This window comes from Gorilla gorilla, chromosome 3, assembly GCF_029281585.2.
Source record: "Gorilla gorilla gorilla isolate KB3781 chromosome 3, NHGRI_mGorGor1-v2.1_pri, whole genome shotgun sequence".
Lineage (NCBI taxonomy): Eukaryota > Metazoa > Chordata > Mammalia > Primates > Hominidae > Gorilla > Gorilla gorilla.
This window is the reverse complement of record NC_073227.2, coordinates 120,758,519-120,777,182: the sequence shown is the minus strand read 5'-3', so window position 1 is coordinate 120,777,182 and position 18,664 is coordinate 120,758,519. Positions and strand designations below refer to the sequence as shown.

Below are 18,664 nucleotides of genomic sequence, written 5' to 3'. Positions count from 1 at the left end.
AGCTCCCATAATTTCCACGTGTCATGGCAGGGACCTGGAGGGAGGTAACTGAATCATGAGGGCAGGTCTTTTCCATACTGTTCTTGTGACAGTGAATAAGTTTCATGAGACCTGATGGTTTTATAAAAGGCAGTTCCCTTGCACAAGCTCCCTTGCCTGCCATCATGTAAGATGTGACTTTGCTCCTTATTAGCCTTCAGCCATGATTGTGACGCCTCCCCAGCCATGTGGAATTGTGATTCAAGTAAACCTCTTTATTTCATAAATTACCCAGTCTCAGGTATGTCTTTATTACAAGTGTGAAAACAGACTAATACACCTATAAAATGGAAGAAAATATTTGCAAACCATACAAATGTTAAGAGGTTAACATACAAAATATATAAGGAACTCAAACAATTTAATGGCAAGGAAACAAATAACCCAATTTTAAAATGGGCCAAGGACCTGAATGGACATTTCACAAAAAAGACATACAAATGGCCAACAGACATATGAAAATATGCCCAACATTACTAATCATCAAGGAAATGCAAATTAAAACTACTATGAGTTATCACCTCATACCTGTTAGAATGGCCATTATCAAAAAGATGAGAGATAAAAAGTGCTGTCAAAGATATAGAGAAAAGAGAAATCTTGTATACTGTTGATGGAAATATAAAATAGTGTAGCCATTGTGGAAAACTGTATGGATATTCCCCCAAAATTAAAAATATAGCTATCATATGATCCAGTGATCCCACTTCTGGGTACATATCCAAGGAAATAAAATTAGTGTGTCAAAGGGATATTTAATTCTCATGTTCATCACAGCAATATTCACAATAGACAAGATATGGAATCAACCTAAGTGTCCATTAACAGATGAAGAGGTAAAGAAAATGTGGTATATATACACAATAGTGTACTATTTTGCCTGGAAAAAAAAAAAGGAAAACCTGTCATTTGTGAAAGCATGAATAAACTTAGAGGTCATTATGCTAACTGAAATAAGTCTGGCACAGGAAGACAAATATTGCAAGTTTTCCCTTACATGTGGAATCTAAACATGTTGAACTCATAGAGATAGAGAGTAGAATGGTAGTTACTAGAAGCTGGAGGTGGGGAGTCGGGTAGGGTGGGAATGAGAAGATGTTGGTCAAATTATACAAAGTTTCAGTTAGACAGGAGGAATACCTTCTGGAGACCTATTTTACAACCTAGTGTCTATAATTAATAATAATGTATTTTCTACTTGAAAATCACTAAGAGAGTAGATTTTAAATGTTCTGACCACAAAAAAAACTAATAAGTATGTGAGATTATATGCTAGTCAGCTTGATTTAATCATTCCACAATACATATATATCTCAAAACATCACATTGTACACCATATGTATATATATATGGTATACACACACACAAAATATTGTCATATACTGAAAATACTAGAAAACAACCTCTCTGTCTCTCTCTCTAGAGATGAGAGAGAGAGAGAGAGAGAGAATCTGAGGGCAATGGCTCCAGCTAGGAGGAGTTGTCCAACTTAATAAACTAAATAAAAGAAGTCCTACAAATTCATGTAATTCTCAAGAAAGAGAAAGCCAGAAAAGACTTGCCATCCACTGGAAAGTCAGTTTAATACTGATTTTTTTTTTCATGTGGATTTGCCTGCTTCTCTAGCTCAACAGTGAAATCTTTCAGGGCAAAGAACCTCTCTCCATGCTGAACAGAGCCTCTAGCACCCAGGGGAAGGCTAAATGTTTATGAGGTTTTACCATCAAGACAGAACATGATAAAGGAAGTTTCAAACCACAAAAGGTGGAGCCTTCTGAGGAGACAGAGTTTTTTGTCTAGTACTGAATAAGTTTTGAGGAGTAAGCACCAGCTGCAAAGAAGGGAGGAGTCATTTTGGGAAAAGGAAAACTGTGAGTGAAGGTCAATTGAAAAGAAGATAGAGTATGTTTGTTGTTGGAGTACAGGCTGTTTTAAGGCCTTTGTTAGCTTTAGGCCTTCTGACTTTAGGTCCCCCTTCTCAAACATTGAATTGCCCCCACATCCTATGTTAACTGAATTTATAGATTATAAGTTATAAAATTATTAAAGTTATAAAAACTTATAAAAATTTATGAAAAGTTATAAAAGTGATACAAGTTGAATATCCCTTATTCAAAGTGCTTGGGATCAGAAGAGTTTCAGACCTTAATGGATTTTAAGGTTGTATGCATTTTGTAGACACATTAGGGAATCATTTATTAATTTAGATTTTGCTGATTTTTTTTGTATAATGGAGGCAAAAATTCTGTGTTTGAGATCTCAAAGATTTCACTAGGCCCTTGGAAATATTTTAGGCCACAGATACTGTTATCAAAGAGCCTAGCAGTTAAAACAGCCCTAAAAATAAAATAAAATAATGACATAAAATAAACCTCCCAACAAAGAAAAGCTCAGGTCCAGATGGTCTCACTAAAGCATTCCACCAAAAATTAAAGAAGAATTAACACCAATCCTCCTCAAACTCTTATAAAAAAATAAAGAGAAGGAAACACTTTTTTTTTTTTTTTGACAGGGTCTTGCCCTGTTGCCCAGGCTGGAGTGCAGTGGCACAATCTCGGCTCACTGCAAACTCCACCTCCCAGGTCCAAGCAGTTCTCTGCATCAGCCTCCCGAGTAGCTGGGATTACAGGCACCCACTACCATGCCCAGGTAATTTTCGTATTTTTAGTAGAGACGGGGTTTCACCATCTTGGCCAGGCTGGTCTTGCACTCCTGATCTCATGATCCACCCACCTGAGCCTCCCAACGTCCTGGGATTACAGGTGTGAGCCACCACACCCAGCCAGGAACACTTTCAAATGCATTCTATGAGACTAAAATTAGGCAGATACCAAAATCATTCACAAAAACTACAAGAAAAGAACACTGCAGACTAATATTCTTAATGAATATTGATGCAAATACGTTCAACAAAATATTAGCAAGCCAAATTCAATAACACATTCAGAGGATTAGACATCTTGTTTCAAGTGGCATTTATTTGTGGAATGCAAGATGGTTCAACATAGGAAAATCAATCAATATAATATACCATATTAACAGAATGAAGGTCAATAGCCACATGATTATCTCAATTGGTGCAGAAAAGCATTTGACAAAATTCAACATCTTTTCAGGATAAAAATGCTCAATAAACTATAAATTTTTAAAAATTGCCCCAAATAATAAAGTTCATCTATGAAAAGTCCACAAGTAACTTTATAGTCAACAGTACAAAGTTGAAAGCTTTTCCTCTAAGATCAGGAACAAAGCAAATGATGTCCACTCTCATCACTTCTATTGAATATAATACTGAAAGTTCTATTCAGAGCAATCAGGAAAGAAAAAGAAATTAAAAGCAGTCATATAGAGAAGGAAGTAGTAAAATGATCTCTGTTCTCAGATGACATGATCTTATTAATAGAAACTAATGATCTCTCACACACACACACACACACACACACACACACACACACACACACACAAAACCAAACTATATGTTGCTTAAAAAAGACATACAACAGTTAAATTTAAAAGAGTGAAAAAGGATATACCCTGAAATAAATACATCTATATCAGAAAAAGTAGAATTTAAGGCAAAAAAAACTAAATCGAAATAAATAGGAACATTTCATAATACTAAAATATTTAATTTTCCAGGAAAATAAAACAAGTTAAAAATTTTACGTTATCATATAGCATGAAAATATATAAAGCAAACATTTAGTGAAAAACACAAATCCACAATTCTTGTGAAAATTTTAATATACCTTTCTCATTAGTTGACAAAATATAGGTATTGATGTAGCATAAATCAGTATGATTAACAAACTTAATTTAATGGAAATATGTGGAACACTGCACCTCAACTACAGAAAGTGAACTATCTCAGCTACAGAAAGTGAACTATTTTCAGGTAGATAAGAATTCGTTACTATCATAGATCATAGCCTGTGTCATAAAGCAAGTCTCAACAGGTTTTAAATGACTTAAGTGATACAGAATGTGTCTCTTGATCAAAGAGGAATTAATCTAAACAAAAAAACTAAAAGATAGCTCTATGCTGATAAATTTTAAACTACAGTAACTTATGTGTCAAAGAAGTAATCATAATGACAATCAGCAAATAGTTTGAACTGAATGATAACAAAAATATGCAGTACCAAAACTGGCAATATAATTAAAGCCAATCTTAACGTAAAATTTATAGCTCTAAAATGCATATATCAGGCAGGAAAAAGAATGGTTCAAACTTAATTACTAGAACAACCATCTCAATAAGGCAGAAAAAAGAAATAATAAACCCCCAAAAAACTGAAGGAAGAAAACAATAAAAATATGAGTAGGAATTAATGAATTGGAAAGCAAATGTACCATAAAGTGGATCAACAAAAACTAATATTTTGGGTTTTTCAACATGAATGCATAACAATAGAAACTAGATAAGTTGGAAAGAAAAAAGACCAGAAAAATAGAATAAAACATCAGAGAGGTGTGGGACAACCCAGGGGCCTAAGATACATATAATTTCAGAAGAAGATGTGAGAAGGATGGACCAAAAAGACATTTGAAGAAGGGCCAGGTGTGGTGTCTCACCCACCCCAAAGTAGTTCCAACACTTGAGAGTCCAAAGTGGGCAAATCGCTTGAGCCCAGGAGTTTGAGACCAGCCTGGACAACATGGTGAAACCCTGTCTCTACAAAAAATACAAAAATTAGACAGGCATAGTGGCAGGCACCTATACTCCCAGCTACTTGGGAGGGTGAGGCAGGAGGATTGATTGAGCCAGGGAGATCGAGAATTCAGTGAGCCATGATTATGCCACTGCACTCCAGCCTGGGTGGCAGAGTGAAACTCTGTCTCAAGAAAAAAAACAGAAGAAAAAACGAACAAAAGGGAAGATAATCCAAGTGTATAAAATTATAAACCCATAGATTCAGGTAACTTAAAGAGCCCCAAGTTGAAGAAAACTACACCAAAGCACATCATAATCAAATCATGGAGAACCAGAGATAAAGAGAAAATCTTGAAAGAAGCTATTGAACAAAATTATACATTAAATAGAGAAGAACAATGATAAAAATTACAGCAGAGACTCATCAGGAACAATGCATGCCAGAAAACAATGAAACAACATTTTTAGTACTGGAAGCAAAAAAAAAAAAACTTTTCACCCTAGAATTCTGTAAATATTTTTTCAGACATATAAAAGCTGTGAAATTCATATCAGTAAAGACATTCAGGAACAGAAAAATATGGTACCAGATGGAAATTTCAATCTAAATAAAGGCATGAAGAACATTAGAAATGGTAAATATGTGAGCAACTATGAAAGACTTTTATCTCATTTTTAGTCTCTTCAAAAGACAATTTATTGTTTAAAGATAAAATGACAAAAATGTATGGAAGGTTTACGACATATGTAGAAACAAAATGTATAACAATGGCACAAATGCCAAAATGAGAGAAAGGTTATAAATATGCTGTTGTAAAATCAATACTGGAGATAAAAAAAATCTTAAAAAAAGACTCAATCCAAAAGAAGGCAATAAACAAGAAAAAAAGAAACAGAACAGATGGAAAATTTTTACAATCAGATTGTGTACTTAAAATCAATTATAATAATTTATCACATAAAATAAAATGGCTTAAACATTTTATTTATAAAGATAAGATTGTTAAACTGGATAAAAAGCATAACCTCTTCCCAAATATGTGCAGTATTCAGAAAACCTACTTTAAGTATAAATTTATTAAAAACAAAAGACAGGAAAAGGTATACTTTGGTAAAACTAATTAAAAGAAAGTTGAAGGGACTACAATAATATCAGACAGAGAAGGTTTCAAAGGAAGGAGTTTGATCGGGGATAAAGAGAGTTATTTGAACCTTGACTTTCTTAAAGAAAGTACAAGACACCAAATGTTTAATTAGTATTTATAGAAAGATCTATACTTTGACATCATTGGTGACAGTTATCTGGTATTCTCACCCAAAACACATTCCGCAGAAAAAGAAATTGTATGCTTAGCAAAAGAGGATAGTGACTTTTGTGTTTAGATTACTTAGAGTAGAAATCTCACAGTGTCTTGATGATCTATATTAGTTTTATATTCTTGCTAAAAAAATAAGATCACAGGTTCCAGGTCTGCCTATCTTTTGGGAGTAGGGGGTCAGGGAGTCACCATTTAACTCACCACAGACCAGGTCCTTGCATTAGCCCTCACTATACCTAGGTTTCATAATCCATACATTTATCATTGACTATATGCAGAGCTACATTGGTTGGCACTGAGGGGTGCTTGAAAAGAAGTGTCAGTTGTCAATAACAAAGGTCCCCCACCTTTCAATAGCTAAACTGTGGAGGGATTGAGTGTAAAACTTCCTTGCAAAACTTCAAATCTTTTTCTCTTCCTGAGCTCTCTATTTTTTTTTTTTTTTTTGCTAATGGCTTGAAAACATGACATACTCATTAACTCTTTTTTATTTTTTTAATTTTTTTATTATTATTATACTTTAAGTTTTAGGGTACATGTGCACAACGTGCAGGTTTGTTACATATCTATACATGTGCCATGCTGGTGTGCTGCACCCATTAACTCGTCATTTAGCATTAGGTATATCTCCCAATGCTATCCCTCTCCCCTCCCCCCACCCCACAACAGTCCCTGGTGTGTGATGTTCCCCTTCCTGTGTCCATGTGTTCTCACTGTTCAATTCCCACCCATGAGTGAGAACATGCGGTGTTTGGTGTTTTTGACCTTGCAATAGTTTGCTGAGAATGATGGTTTCCAGCTTCAACCATGTCCCTACAAAGGACATGAACTCATCATTTTTTATGGCTGCATAGTATTCCATGGTGTATATGTGCCACATTTTCTTAATCTAGTCTATCATTGTTGGACATTTAGGTTGGTTCCAAGTCTTTGCTATTGTGAATAATGGCGCAATAAACATACGTGTGCATGTGTCTTTATAGCACCATGATTTATAATCCTTTGGGTATATACCCAGTAATGGGATGGCTGGGTCAAATGGTATTTCTAGTTCTAGATCCCTGAGGAATCGCCACACTGACTTCCACAGTGGTTGAACTAGTTTACAGTCCCACCAACAGTGTAAAAGTGTTCCTATTTCTCCACATCCTCTCCAGCACCTGTTGTTTCCTGACTTTTTAATGGTTGCCATTCTAACAGGTGTGAGATGGTATCTCATTGTGGTTTTGATTTGCATTTCTCTGATGGCCAGTGATGGTGAGCATTTTTTCATGTGTCTTTTGGCTGCATAAATGTCTTCTTTTGAGAAGTGTCTGTTCATATCCTTTGCCCACTTTTTGATGGGGTTGTTTGTTTTTCTCTTGTAAATTTGTTTGAGTTCATTGTAGATTCTGGATATTAGCCCTTTGTCAGATGAGTAGGTTTCAAAAATTTTCTCCCATTCTGTAGGTTGCCTGTTCACTCTGATGGTGGTTTCTTTTGCTGTGCAGAAGCTCTTTAGTTTAATTAGATCCCATTTGTCAATTTTGGCTTTTGTTGCCATTGCTTTTGGCTTTTGGTGTTTTAGACAGGAAGTCCTTGCCCATGCCTATGTCCTGAATGGTAATGCCTAGGTTTTCTTCTAGGGTTTTTATGGTTTTAGGTCTAACATGTAAGTCTTTAATCCATCTTGAATTAATTTCTTTATAAGATGTAAGGAAGGGATCCAGTTTCAGCTTTCTACATATGGCTAGCCAGTTTTCCCAGCACCATTTATTAAATAGGGAATCCTTTCCCCATTGCTTGTTTTTGTCAGGTTTTTCTAAGATCAGATAGTTGTAGATATGCAGCATTATTTCTAAGGGCTCTGTTCTGTTCCATTGGTCTATATCTCTGTTTTGGTACCAGTACCATGCTGTTTTGGTTACTGTAGCCTTGTAGTATAGTTTGAAGTCAGGTAGCATGATGCTACCTGTGTATCCTCTTGGTTTCTGAGGATAGAAGAGAAAGAAAAGAAGAAGAGATGGAGGGAAGAAAACAATACATATGCATTTCTTGCTGGTAACTTAGTCATTCTGGTATCTAGAACCAGATTTTAAAGGAGACATCTTGCACACTGTAAGGGATTGGTAGGGAAGGAGGGACTATTGCTCTTTTTCCCTTTACTGAATTGTAACTTGGCTGAGGCAAGAATGCAGAATAAGATTATAGATAGATGATAAATTGGGATGTGCGGAACTCCAATATAGAACTCTACTAAAGCAAGTACTTGGATAGGAACACCTTTAAGGGTTTTGCCAAGTGAGAGTTTCTTCTACCACAGTGAATACAATATTAGAGATTTGAAGCCTGAAAAGATAATCTGGCTTTTCTTAACAACATTTATAATCAACCAGTATGCTATTTAGTAGGAATTGATAACATTTATATATAATAAATAAATTATCAAATGTATTTCCTTTTGCATAATTTATCTTAGTTTAATATGGAGTTTATTTTTATACAAAAAGCAAAGATAATTTTATAATAACCAAGTACGCATTTTAGATAAGCTACTAACTGGACATGAGAGTGACCAACACCCAGGTCTTTGTTCTTCAAGGCATCATATCCTTCACAAAATAAAAATTTGGCACTTCAATCATGCCAAGAGTAAGTTAGCTTATTGGTTATGAATAGTGATTATGATGTCTGATTGCTTACGTTCAAAAAACAGCACAACTAGTTATTTGTGCTGTGTGGTTTTTAATCCACTACTTAACTTCTCAGTGCCTCAGTTTCTTCATCTGTAAAATAATTAAAATAGGATTATACTTTCACAGGATCTTTGTGAAGATTAAGGGAGATAAATCATATAAAGAAATAAACACACACACAAAAACACAATACATGTTAGCTATTTTTTTAGTCATAGTAATTCTCATAAAAGCCAGGCAAAGTAAGTATATATGATACCAATTTCACAAATAAGGAAACAAGTTCAGAAACACTAAATGACTTGGCCAAGATTAAATTTAAAAGATTAAAACCCTGTTTTTCTTGCCTCAAACCCTATACACCTTTCACTATACCACACTTGTTCTCATGAAAACTATTTTACACAAAGTATCTAAATCTAAGGAATTAGAAAACAACCAGCTTCTAATTAGGTGCATCATGCACTTGACAAGTAGGTGTTCAATAAATATACAAGATACTGACTGAATGAATAAATTTAAACCTGCAATTCTAACCAGGGTGGTCTTCTTGCCCACTATGCCTGATTTATTCTTGAATGTGTATATTTTTCATTTGTCCCACTTGTATATTTGTTATTCCTTCTTTCCTCCTCCTTCCTCTAAATGCTGATTCAAATTCTACACATTCATATTCATCAAGGATCTCTACTAGATTTTACCCTGATATTTCCCACAACTTCATGAGTGTTGCTAGAGATGTATATCATCTGTGCTATTATTTATTTAGTGTTTTTCTTTAAATCGATGCACTTCTTATTTTTAAATTTGTTTGAAAAATAAACTACCATAAATGAAAAACCAGTTTTGCTTGGCATAAATAAACAATAGCTATAAAAATCACTACTATGTAAATAAATAAATAAAATTCTAGCTAGAATTTGTTCTTTGCTAGAGGTTCTGAGCTTGAGACATGCTTGTTCTTTAAAAAAATAAACTAAGATAAGCACATGTTAGATATTAACAATATATGTGCATCCAATTAAAATCTTAGAATTTTCTCATTAAAATAACCAAGTAAACTGCAAGAAAGCTGAAAAGGAAACAACTTTCCCATTAAATGTTTCCATCTTATTTAATGCTGCTTTCCAGTACTACCTTATAGAATCTCTCACGCAAGGCTATCCAACACTTTAGAAAACACTAATTTATCTAATTACCCACCCAGCTTCAATATTTATTTTGTGAATTGCACCATTTGTCTATGAAACTTATTTTGGGACTTAGTTATAACATTTCTCATATGCGATTTAATTAATTTATATCATTTCAAGTAGGCAGATACAAGAGTACTCCTCAGGATGATAAAGTCTTAGTCAGACGTCATGGTTTAGCCAGATGAGAAGTATTCTCATGTCTAATGACTCAGTCAATGCCATATGGAGAAAGGATGAAGAGAATTTGAATTGGTCATAATAAATTATTCAACAGCAAATCAGTAGATAATTATATATGGGAATAGATGTATGTATTTTTCTCTTGCACCTGTTAATGATATTATCATGTTCTAGGTGTAAGTCTGTTAGTTCAAAATATCCTGCAATATCCTTTGTGAGATAAGAATATTTAGCAAAGTTATTTGTTGTATTGCTGTTCAAGATTTCTGATTTAAAAACTAAATGCTTGAGCAAAGTTTAACTTTGGATTAATGTGATTAGCATTTCAAAATTCATTTACATTTCATAAGACTTCAATTTCATATTCAAAAATTAAACTCAACAAACAGATTGTAAGTTGCCAACCACCTTGACTAAGTTTTGGGTCCTTACTAAACACCTAAGTTTGAGAATGGTTAACTAAGCACACTGCTAATTTGCTATTTGACTTTTCTGAGATTCTTTTAAGATCAAAGCTTGGCCTTTTCCCAAAAACACATGTTTCATGAAAGTTATAAATAATAAACAGGAATAATTGAAAATATCTTCACTCATTAATTCTCAGAACTTTAGCCATATTCCATAGCACTCATCTTTACTAAGCTTTTGTTTCCACAGAACTGAGTCCAAATTTGAAAGTTGTATTTATATAAAAATACTTTATCATTTTTAAAATATCTTCTTGATTTCAGGGAAAAAATGAATATATTCTATACTGGATTAAATATTTGAGACTTACAGAATTTTGTCCTCAAAATATCAATGTATTCATTTATATATATAAATGTCCAAACCTCTTACACTGATCAATAGAAGGGTTTTGAAGTGATGTGTTTTATGAAGACTCAGCTATACCTTAATGTATAGTTATGTTTCTTTTATTATGTTCCTCTAGAATTATTACACATTTTTGAAGGCTAAAATAATTCAAAGAAAGGATATTCAGAAGGTTTTGTCTTCTCGGTGAAGTCTACCAAGAAAGGTTATGACCTGATAATAAGAGGATCAAGGATTTTGATTTCCTTGTATTCTAACCCTCTTGCAGCTAATAGATATTTTAATTGTATCTTTCAAATGCAGCATAATGCCATGTTAAAAAGTGTTTTAATTAGTTATCAAAAGTAGGAATTAATTACATAGCTTTCTATTTGGAACAGTTTAGTGGAAGGAAAAGCTGTCCATTTTACTGAAAGAAGATGAAAACTAGAGCTAACAGACCTGGCCTATATACCTGGTTTTTTCCTTAAGAAATTAATTTTACTACTCTCAGCTAATGTTTACAGATCTGCAAAATGGAAATATAATATTTCCCTTATAGGTATCAACTAATAAGATATGAAACTGATCATAAAAGTTGCTTACAAATAGTAACTATAATTATCCAACTAGGAAATTTTAAATAAAGTATTCATTTTTCTTTAAAAGTTGAAATCAGGTAGGTAGAATTAGTTTTTTATATTATTATTTTCTACTGTCATTCATTCTATCCATATGTTTCTACTGGTAAGCACTGGAATCACTTCTCTGAACAAGATAAGAAATCTGCCCCCATGGAGTTACGTTCTGACAGAAAATAATAAGTTTTTAAAGACAAAAGTACATACATGGTAGTAATAAAAGTACTGTTGAATGAATGAAGCAATGAGATGGAATGATGTGAAAAGGTCTGTGGAAACAATTTGGTGAAGGTGGTTGGGGAGACTTCTCTGAACAGCGACTTCTGAGCAGAGTCAGAAAGCAAGCAAGCAAGCCAGAAAGCGAGGAAGGAAGGAAGGAAGGAAGGAAGGAAGGAAGGAAGGAAGGAAGGAAGGAAGGAAGGAAGGAAGGAAGGAAAGAAAACTTCAAGGCAGAAAGGGCCTTGTGCCTTCAATCTGCCACAGCAAAACCACGAGGTGGAGTACAATGAAACAGGGTCTGAATGGTTGGAGATGAGTTGAGGAACAATAGGGAGCCATTGGAGCAGTGAAGCTTAAATTTAAAAAGATTTTCCTAAGCAGCTATTGCAGGTTCTCAGGGGAGAGATACAGGTGCTGGGTGGACAGTAGCAGAAAAGGTGGTGAGACATGTTTGAATTTGGAATACATTTTGAAACTAGAGCTGATAAGGGTGAGAAACATAGGCAACTCAAGACAGGCTACTGACGTTTTGTTTTGTGCAACTGGAAAACAAATGGCACCACGTATTGAACCAAGAAAGCAAGGGAAGAGACAGATTTCAGGATAACAGTCAAGAGTTCTGTTTGGGGCATGTTAAATTTAGGATGCTGATGTAGAGAGTCAAGTGAATATACAAAGGAAGCAAGTGGACTTTTAAAAATGTCATTATTGGGCTTCTATTTGTTTCAAGATTATTTTCTGTATTTTTCATGTGCCAAATCTTGAAAACCCTGCATGTACTCAAAGGTGTTGAAGTGATCTTTCATTATAATTCTTCCAAGTGACTTTCCTTGCAGAAAGCTCTCCTGGACTATATCATAAAATAATTTTTTACGTTTTAAAAGTATCTGTTTGAACTTTGCTGCTTCTTCCACAGGTCATGAGATGCACCATGTCTTAGTAGGATTACAATACATGGCAGCCACATTCATTAAGCACTTACTGAAGGATTTTTGTTTTCTATGTTGTCTCAGGATATTCAAAGTGTGAGGGTATACCAGATCCTATAAAGCAAGACTCAGCAAACTATGGCCCACGGGCAAAATCGAATACCCTGACTTTTTGAAAATAAAGTTTTATTGGCACACAGTTATTCCCATTCTTTAGATACTGTGTATGGCTGCTTTCTCTGTGTAAGGCAGAGTTGAATAGTTATGACAGAGATTTATGGTCCACAAAACCTAAAATATTTGGCCCTTAAGGGAAAAATTGGTTGAACCACTTTTTCTTAAAAACCTTCTCTGAAGTTTCTTGTAATCATGAAGAATCATGATTTTATGATTTGAAAATAGTGAATCAGAAATGAGCTAAAATTCATACTCATTTACCACCTGAAACAATTGTGAGAATAGATCTGATATTCAACATTTAATTGTATTGATTTTTTTTCTTTTTTTCCTTCTAAAGCTGAGACTCAGAGTTCAATTGAAACAACAGAAATACCAGGTAAGCTCTTTTTTCTCTCTCTCTCTCTTAGTATCTTCATGGGTAAAATCTCAAGAATAAAACAAATTACACCAATCAGTTTGGGGGCAGGGAGAAATAGCACAAGGGAAAACATTACATCACAAATAAAATGTTTAGAAAAACTTGAGTTTAAAAAAATGCAGGCCAGGAGAATATATAAGGACATGTGTAAGTGTTCTGTGACTAAGGTGAGTGGAGCCAGCTCTAGCGAATGTATAAAGCCTGTGAAATTGCCCTCTATCCTCTGCCCTGAAACCCACTGTTCTATTTATTTATTTATTTATTTATTTATTATACTTTAAGTTTTAGGGTACATGTGCACATTGTGCAGGTTAGTTACATATGTATACATGTGACATGCCGGTGTGCTGCACCCACTAACTCGTCATCTAGCATTAGGTATATCTCCCAATGCTATCCCTCCCCACTCCCCCCACCACACAACAGTCCCCAGAGTGTGATGTTCCCCTTCCTGTGTCCATGTGATCTCATTGTTCAATTCCCACCTATGAGTGAGAATATGCGGTGTTTGGTTTTTTGTTCTTGCGATAGTTTACTGAGAATGATGATTTCCAATTTCATCCATGTCCCTACAAAGGACATGAACTCATCATTTTTTATGGCTGCATAGTATTCCATGGTGTATATGTGCCACATTTTCTTAATCCAGTCTATCATTGTTGGACATTTGGGTTGGTTCCAAGTCTTTGCTATTGTGAATAATGCCACAATAAACATACGTGTGCATGTGTCTTTATAGCACCATGATTTATAGTCCTTTGGGTATATACCCAGTAATGGGATGCCTGGGTCAAATGGTATTTCTAGTTCTAGATCCCTGAGGAATCGCCACACTGACTTCCACAATGGTTGAACTAGTTTACAGTCCCACCAACAGTGTAAAAGTGTTCCTATTCCTCCACATCCTCTCCAGCACCTGTTGTTTCCTGACTTTTTAATGATTGCCATTCTAACTGGTGTGAGATGGTATCTCATTGTGGTTTTGATTTGCATTTCTCTGATGATGAGCATTTTTTCATGTGTTTTTTGGCTGCATAAATGTCTTCTTTTGAGAAGTGTCTGTTCATATCCTTCACTCACTTTTTGATGGGGTTGTTTGTTTTTTTCTTGTAAATTTGTTTGAGTTCATTGTAGATTCTGGATATTAGCCCTTTGTCAGATGAGTAGGTTGCAAACATTTTCTCCCATTTTGTAGGTTGCCTGTTCAGTCTGATGGTAGTTTCTTTTGCTGTGCAGAAGCTCTTTAGTTTAATTAGATCCCATTTGTCAATTTTGTCTTTTGTTGCCATTGCTTTTGGTGTTTTAGACATGAAGTCCTTGCCCATGCCTATGTCCTGAATGGTAATGCCTAGGTTTTCTTCTAGGGTTTTTATGGTTTTAGGTCTAACGTTTAAGTCTTTAATCCATCTTGAATTGATTTTTGTATAAGGTGTAGGGAAGGGATCCAGTTTCAGCTTTCTACATATGGCTAGCCAGTTTTCCCAGCACCATTTATTAAATAGGGAATCCCTTCCCCATTGCTTGTTTTTGTCAGGTTTGTCAAAGATCAGATAGTTGTAGATATGCGGCGTTATTTCTGAGGGCTCTGTTCTGTTCCATTGATCTATATCTCTGTTTTGGTACCAGTACCATGCTGTTTTGGTTACTGTAGCCTTGTAGTATAGTTTGAAGTCAGGTAGCATGATGCCTCCAGCTTTGTTCTTTTGGCTTAGGATTGACTTGGCGATGCAGGCTCTTTTTTGGTTCCATATGAACTTTAAGGTAGTTTTTTCCAATTCTGTGAAGAAAGGCATTGGTAGCTTGATGGGGATGGCATTGAATCTGTAAATTACCTTGGGCAGTATGGCCACTTTCACGATATTGATTCTTCCTACCCATGAGCATGGAATGTTCTTCCATTTGTTTGTATCCTCTTTTATTTCCTTGAGCAGCAGTTTGTAGTTCTCCTTGAAGAGGTCCTTCACATCCCTTGTAAGTTGGATTCCTAGGTATTTTATTCTCTTTGAAGCAATTGTGAATGGGAGTTCACTCATGGTTTGGCTCTCTGTTTGTCTGTTGTTGGTGTATAGGAATGCTTGTGATTTTTGCACATTGATTTTGTATCCTGAGACTTTGCTGAAGTTGCTTATCAGATTTGGGAGATTTTGGGCTGAGACGATGGGGTTTTCTAGATATACAATCATGTCATCTGCAAACAGGGACAATTTGACTTCCTCTTTTCCTAATTGAATACCCTTTATTTCCTTCTCCTGCGTAATTGCCCTGGCCAGAACTTCCAACACTATGTTGAATAGGAGTGGTGAGAGAGGGCATCCCTGTCTTGTGCCAGTTTTCAAAGGGAATGCTTCCAGTTTTTGCCCATTCAGTATGATATTGGCTGTGGGTCTGTCATAGATAGCTCTTATTATTTTGAAATATGTCCCATCAATACCTAATTTATTGAGAGTTCTTAGCATGAAAGGTTGTTGAATTTTGTCAAAGGCCTTTTCTGCTGTACATCACCATCATCAAAGACCAAAAGTAGATAAAACCACAAAGATGGGGAAAAAACAGAACAGAAAAACTGGAAACTCTAAAAATCAGAGCGCCTCTCCTCCTCCAAAGGAACGCAGCTCCTCACCAGCAAGAGAACAAAGCTGGACGGAGAATGACTTTGACGAGCTGAGAGAAGAAGGCTTCAGACGATCAAATTACTCTGAGCTACGGGAGGACATTCAAACCAAAGGCAAAGAAGTTAAAAACTTTGAAAAAAATTTAGAAGAATGTATAACTAGAATAACCAATACAGACAAGTGCTTAAAGGAGCTGATGGAGCTGAAAACCAAGGCTCGAGAACTACGTGAAGAATGCAGAAGCCTCAGGAGCCAATGCGATCAACTGGAAGAAAGGGTATCAGCAATGGAAGATGAAATGAATGAAATGAAGCGAGAAGGAAAGGTAGAGAAAAAAGAATAAAAAGAAACGAGCAAAGCCACCAAGAAATATGGGACTATGTGAAAAGACCAAATCTACGTCTGATTGGTGTACCTGAAAGTGATGGGGAGAATGGAACCAAGTTGGAAGACACTCTGCAGGATATTATCCAGGAGAATTTCCCCAATCTAGCAAGGCAGGCCAACGTTCAGATTCAGGAAATACAGAGAATGCCACAAAGATAGTCCTCGAGAAGAGCAACTCCAAGACATATAATTGTCAGATTCACCAAAGTTGAAATGAAGGAAAAAATGTTAAGGGCAGCCAGAGAGAAAGGTCGGGTTACCCTCAAAGGGAACCCCATCAGACTAACAGCGGATCTCTCGGCAGAAACCCTACAAGCCAGAAGAGAGTGGGGGCCAATATTCAACATTCTTAAAGAAAAGAATTTTCAACCCAGAATTTCATATCCAGCCAAATTAAGCTTCATAAGTGAAGGAGAAATAAAATACTTTACAGACAAGCAAATGCTGAGAGATTTTGTCACCACCAGGCCTGCCCTAAAAGAGCTCCTGAAGGAAGTGCTAAACATGGAAAGGAACAACCAGTACCAGCCGCTGCAAAATCATGCCAAAATGTAAAGACCATCGAGACTAGGAAGAAACTGCATCAACTAACGAGCAAAATAACCAGCTAACATCATAATGACAGGATCAAATTCACACATAACACTATTAACTTCAAATGTAAATGGACTAAATGCTCCAATTAAAAGACACAGACTGGCAAATTGGATAAAGAGTCAAGACCCATCAGTGTGCTGTATTCAGGAAACCCATCTCACGTGCAGAGACACACATAGGCTCAAAATAAAAGGATGGAGCAAGATCTACCAAGCAAATGGAAAACAAAAAAAGGCAGGGGTTGCAATCCTAGTCTCTGATAAAACAGACTTTAAACCAACAAAGATCAAAAGAGACAAAGAAGGCCATTACATAATGGTAAAGGGATCAATTCAACAAGAAGAGCTAACTATCCTAAATATATATGTACCCAATACAGAAGCACCCAGATTCATAAAGCCAGTCCTGAGTGACCTACAAAGAGACTTAGACTCCCACACAATAATAATGGGAGACTTTAACACCCCACTGCCAACATTAGACAGATCAACGAGACAGAAAGTCAGCAAGGATACCCAGGAATTGAACTCAGCTCTGCACCAAGCAGACCTAATAGACATCTACAGAACTCTCCACCCCAAATCAACAGAATATACATTTTTTTCAGCACCACACCACACCTATTCCAAAATTGACCACATACTTGGAAGTAAAGCTCTCCTCAGCAAATGTAAAAGAACAGAAATTATAACAAACTATCTCTCAGAGCACAGTGCAATCAAACTAGAACTCAGCATTAAGAATCTCACTCAAAACCGCTCAACTACATGGAAACTGAACAACCTGCTCCTGAATGACTACTGGGTACATAGCAAAATGAAGGCAGAAATAAAGATGTTCTTTGAAACCAACGAGAACAAAGACACAACATACCAGAATCTCTGGGACACATTCAAAGCAGTGTGTAGAGGGAAATTTATAGCACTAAATGCCCACAAGAGAAAGCAGGAAAGATCCAAAATTGACACCCTAACATCACAATTAAAAGAACTAGAAAAGCAAGAGCAAACACATTCAAAAGCTAGCAGAAGGCAAGAAATAACTAAAATCAGAGCAGAACTGAAGGAAATAGAGACACAAAAAACCCTTCATAAATTAATGAATCCAGGAGCTGGTTTTTTGAAAGGATCAACAAAATTGATAGACCGCTAGCAAGACTAATAAAGAAAAAAAGAGAGAAGAATCAAATAGACGCAACAAAAAATGATAAAGGGGATATCACCACTGATCCCACAGAAATACAAACTACCATCAGAGAATACTACAAACACCTCTACGCAAATAAACTAGAAAATCTAGAAGAAATGGATAAATTCCTTGACACATACACTCTCCCAAGACTAAACCAGGAATAAGTTGAATCTCTGAATAGACCAATAACAGGATCTGAAATGTGGCAATAATCAATAGCTTACTAACCAAAAAGAGTCCAGGACCAGATGGATTCACAGCTGAATTCTACCAGAGGTACAAGGAGGAACTGGTACCATTCCTTCTAAAATTATTCCAATCAATAGAAAAAGAGGGAATCCTCCCTAACTCATTTTATGAGGCCAGCATCATTCTGATACCAAAGCCGGGCAGAGACACAACCAAAAAAGAGAATTTTAGACCAATATCCTTGATGAACATTGATGCAAAAATCCTCAATAAAATACTGGCAAACCGAATCCAGCAGCACATCAAAAAGCTTATCCACCATGATCAAGTGGGCTTCATCCCTGGGATGCAAGGCTGGTTCAATATACACAAATCAAGAAATGTAATCCAGCATATAAACAGAGCCAAAGACAAAAACCACATGATTATCTCAATAGAAACCC

At 35.7% G+C, this 18,664-nt stretch overlaps 1 protein-coding gene across 1 annotated transcript in view; it reads left to right on the top strand.

Moving 5' to 3' along the window:
- Nucleotides 1-18,664, top strand: part of EMCN (endomucin) — a 129,650-nt gene that overhangs the window by 57,368 nt on the left and 53,618 nt on the right. The window contains exon 5 of the mRNA XM_004040193.5: nt 13,165-13,203. Coding sequence (XP_004040241.2) covers nt 13,165-13,203 — 39 coding nt within the window. The remainder of the gene's footprint in view (nt 1-13,164; nt 13,204-18,664) is intronic.